Raw genomic sequence first — 4,318 nt, 5'->3', positions numbered from 1 at the left:
TTTCCCTAAAAGGCAGTGCTGGCTGTGCCCACTTGTCCTTCCCGAGGGATCCCACTAACGGGCTCTTTCCCCTCGCTGTCCAGAATAGAGCCGTAGCTCCGTTTGTCCCAAGTCAGTAAACGCCATGACAGCCAGGCTGGAGCGTGGCTGCGACTCCTCCCTTGGTAGCTGCTGTCCCGCCGGCAGGGGTTGGGTCATCCTGCCACAGGTTGTCAGTATGCTGGATTAAATCTGCTGTGTTCAGCCCACACATGTGGGGTGGAAGGGACTGTCGCACTGTATAGTCTGACTTCCCTCAGTACCATAGGCCATAGGACTTGAGCGAGTTACTTGAGAGAGGCAACCTGGGCATGTAACAGCCCAGGTGAAAACCAAACCCCCAGACAGCGGGGCTGTGGGGGGCGTTCCCTCCCTGAGCAGCGAGGCCTGCCCTGCTCGAGGTCTCTTGGATGGTGCCCTGGTGATTGTTAGCAAACACCTGACCAGGTTTCGTCCTTCGTTCACACCCAACTCCCTCCCCTGCTGTGCCCCTGCTCGCTGCCATTTCCATATGCGGGGCAACATCCGGCTCTTCCTCGTGGGGTTCCCGTCACAGAACGGATGGGGCTGGACGCAGCTGAGCGCGCTCTGTCTCTCCTCCATTCCAGGTTGCCACCTTTATTCTTCAGAAGATCCTCTTGGACGACACCGGCCTGGCTTACATCTGCCAGACCTATGAGCGGTTTTCTCACGTCGCCATGATATTGGTAGGACTGGCTGGCCGGCCCTTTCCCTTTGCTCACCTCTCTCTGCTCCAGCCACAGGGTGGTACGATTAGCCAAGTCCCTCAAGGGCAAGCCACTGCCATCGACTGGCTGGACGAAGTGTCAGAAGATCCATTATTTTTAGCAGGTTGCAAGTTGAGGTTGGATATTAAGAAAAGTTTTCTCACGAGGAGGGTGGTGAAGCACTGGAACAGGCTACCCAGAGAGGTGGTGGAGTCTGCATCCTTGGAGGTTTTAAGACTTGGGTAGACAAAGCCTTGGCTGGGATGATGCAGTTGGGGCTGGTCCTGCTTGGAGCAGGGGGTTGGACTAGATGGGACCTCCTGAGGTCCCTTCCAGCCCCCATTTTCTATGGTTCTGGGATTGATTCTGAGAGCACAGACTGCCTTCCCCCGGGTCTGGCCTGGCGTGGGTCAGCAAAACTTGCCATGTCCAAGGTGACTGCGAAGGTGGCAGGTTTAGACTCTTTGCGAGGTGCCTGGCTTTCTGCCAGTCTCTTTGATTCAGTGCTAGCGCTTGGCAGGGTACGTGGGGTTTGAACTGGCCGCTGGAGCACCAAGGGGCTGTCGGCAGGCGCTGGAGGAGGTGCATCTGGGTGTCGGTACCAGGCCGCAAGCTGCTTGGTGTTTCTGGCCTTGTACAGAATTCAGTTTCCCCTTGGAGAGAGTCCTGGTTTCTCCCGGGAGAGCAGTGAATGTCCTGGCATTCAGGCTTTTTCTCTCAAAGTAACAGTGCCTGCTCCAGGAGAGAAATAACCTGGGAACAACCAGGGTTAAATCCCTCCCAGGAGAAATTCTCCCAGGAGGGCAAACTGTCTGCATGGGCTGTCATTCGGCTCAAGGGAAGCTGGTGGGTCTGGGTGAGACACCAGGCCCAGGTGTGTAACGCAGCAGTGGGGGGAATGATTAGGCCCTGGGTTGGGGAAACCTGGGGCTCCGTCCTTCAGAGCTGGCTGGTGCCTTTTGGGGAGATGTTTAACCAGGGGTGGATCTGGAGGCCCCCCTACCTCCCACCTTTCTGACCATGCAGCTGGAGCAACAGCCAGGGATTTCAGTCTTAAAGGCGGCAAGAGCGTTTTCCCCCTGCTTTCCCCTCTGTGCTCAAAGGCACCTCCCCTGCCTGCTGCTGGGACAGGACCTGTGGGATGGGGAGCTCCTGCGTGCTCCAGCTGCACTACACAGGGGCTGCACTTGGCCCGGGACATGGCAGCTCCCCTCCCTGCCAGCCTGGGAGCAGGCACGGGGAGGGGGAATATGCCCCCTGGCCACTGCCTTGCTGAGCAGCGCAGCTGGCAGTGACAGGCAGGAGGGGGTGGTGGGAAGTGAAGGGAAGGGGCTCTGCCTCTGAGCAGAGGGACAGGGCAGTGCTTGCACTGGTGTCCTTGCCAGTTGTCTGCCCCAGTTGCGGGGGGCAAGGGAAGGAGGCTGGAAGCTGGGCACAGCCCCTCCCTGCAAACCGCACCCTGCTTTGTAACACCCTGGATCCATTTTTGCCAATGCCCGAGCCTGCTACAGGGTCCAGGGTGAAGGGGAGGAGCCGGGCAGCCCCGTCCCGGCTGGCAGCCCCTGACAGTCCCTCTGCCTTCCGACCCGCAGGGCAAGATGGTGCTGCAGCTCTCCAAGGAGCCCTCGGCGCGGCTGCTGAAGCATGTGGTGCGCTGCTACCTGCGTCTCTCCGACAACCCCAGGTAAACATCTTAGGAGTTTGGGGGCTGGGGCCGTCTCAATGCACTGCTGGGCATGGGGCCAGGGCCACACGTCTCCTTCCAAATCCACGTCCGCCTTTCTGTGCCTGGGACCCCCCTGGACTCGCCCAGCTCTCCCGAGGGCATCGCTGCCTGTCCCGGCTCTGCACGACGTGGCCCATCCCTGGAAGGCAGGTGCCAGGGCAGGATGCCAGCTCCCTCTGCTGCCGAGGTCCTGGCTCTGCTGGGCTCAGTCCCAGGCCCAAGAGCCGGGTGTTGTGTGTCCTCGGCACGTTGCCAAGTGCTGGCGAGACAGTTGCGTGGTCCAGGCAGTGCAGCAAGCATCCCGGGAGCGGGGTTGGTCCCCCCCTTCTCGCCAGTGCGGGTTTATTTGTTGGTCCCCCTGTTTCTCGTCTCCTGGTGTAGGGCACGTGAAGCCCTCAGGCAGTGCCTTCCCGACCAGCTGAAGGACACCACCTTCGCCCAGGTCCTCAAGGACGACACCACCACCAAGCGCTGGCTGGCTCAGCTGGTCAAGAACCTGCAGGAGGGGCAGGTCACCGACCCGCGGGGCATCCCCCTGCCTCCGCAGTGACCGCCGGGCGCCCGCGAGGAAACAGCTCAGGGTTCCACACCTCCAAGAATCGCCCCCGCCCACCCGCCCGCCTGCCCCCGGCGCTCCCGACACCAGCAGGCTCTGCGACACGGGGTGAGCGAGATCCCTTCCATGCCGGGGTACCCGGCGGGCTGCGGCGGCAGCCGTGGGCACAAGGCCTTCCCGCCCGGGCTGCGTCCCACCCTTGTCGCTCGCTGTTTACAGGCCTGAGAGATGAGCAAGCTCAATAAAAGCCCAGCTTGTTTTAGCCCCTCGTTGGCCTGCCTGACCGCGCCGGGGCCCAGGGTCTCGGCTCTGGGATGCCCTCCACGGAGACAGAGGTGGAGGGAGCTCTGTGCTGCTGCAGGGCCGCATGTCCCTCTTAGCTTGGCACTCATCCACTTTCAGAGCCCCGGTCTCTAGCTCCGGCCCTCTCCACGGCTGTGGTCCAGACATGGCTTGGGCAAGGGCCACAAGGCGGGAGAGCGCAGCTCCAGGTGCCGCGAGGTGCTGGTCTCCCTCTGGCCCCGTTCCAGCCGGTCTCTGCCACCCAGTGCCTCCATCCCGCGGGGCAAACCTGCCCCTCGCCTGCCTCAGCCCAGCAGCCACTCGCCGCCACGGGAGCTGGATGCAGGATGGGCCGGAGGCTGAGGCTGGGCCTCTGCCCCCATGCAGCGGTTGGTGGCTGCCTGAGCCATCTGGCCCCTCCTCAGCCCTTCCCATGGCTCTCCTGCCCCTGGGTGCTGGGCTTCAATGTGGCTGGACCTTGGTTCCCCTCATGCTCTCTGGGCCTGACGTGGCTCGGCTGTGGCCCCAGTGCTGTGATTCCACCCAGCCGTGGCCCTTGGGTCTGGGCCGTGGCAGTGACGTGGCCACCCAGTCTGTGACGCCGGGGTCTAGTGCTGTGCTGTTGGACTGGACCCCTTCCCCAGCAGCACGCCCGGGCCCTGCGAGCTCGTATCCTTCTCCAAGGCCAAGGCCTGGAAGCTCAAGGAGGCGGCTGAGGAGTGAAGGGCAGGGGGGAAGCCATAGACGGTGACCCAGTTTCCTGTGGGGGGGCTGGCAAGCTCAGTGCAGCCCTGGCCCTAGGGCAGGAAGGTGGTAAGAGTCTGCTCCAGCCCCCACCCTGTACTGTACATAAAGCCGGGGCTCTCGTGCCCCCAGGGACAACATGGGGGTGAGGGCAGTGAACGTGGCCAGTCTGAGCTGGCAGGATGGGGGGGAGCTCTGGCCATAGGGGGGCGCGGGGGCTCCCATAGGCTGGGGGGGTACTAG

At 62.6% G+C, this 4,318-nt stretch overlaps 1 protein-coding gene across 1 annotated transcript in view; it reads left to right on the top strand.

Moving 5' to 3' along the window:
• Positions 1–3,087, top strand: part of CNOT9 (CCR4-NOT transcription complex subunit 9) — a 15,841-nt gene extending 12,754 nt beyond the window's left edge. The window contains exons 6-8 of the mRNA XM_025192737.1: positions 648–746; positions 2,360–2,451; positions 2,875–3,087. Coding sequence (XP_025048522.1) covers positions 648–746; positions 2,360–2,451; positions 2,875–3,043 — 360 coding nt within the window. The 3' untranslated portion in view covers positions 3,044–3,087. The remainder of the gene's footprint in view (positions 1–647; positions 747–2,359; positions 2,452–2,874) is intronic.
• The last annotated feature ends 1,231 nt before the right edge of the window (positions 3,088–4,318 follow it).

The sequence above is a fragment of the Alligator sinensis genome, unplaced genomic scaffold (genome assembly GCF_000455745.1).
Source record: "Alligator sinensis unplaced genomic scaffold, ASM45574v1 scaffold1332_1, whole genome shotgun sequence".
In the NCBI taxonomy this organism is placed as follows: Eukaryota; Metazoa; Chordata; order Crocodylia; family Alligatoridae; genus Alligator; species Alligator sinensis.
The sequence above is the reverse complement of the archived record's forward strand: the minus strand, read 5'-3'. Positions and strand labels throughout refer to the sequence as shown.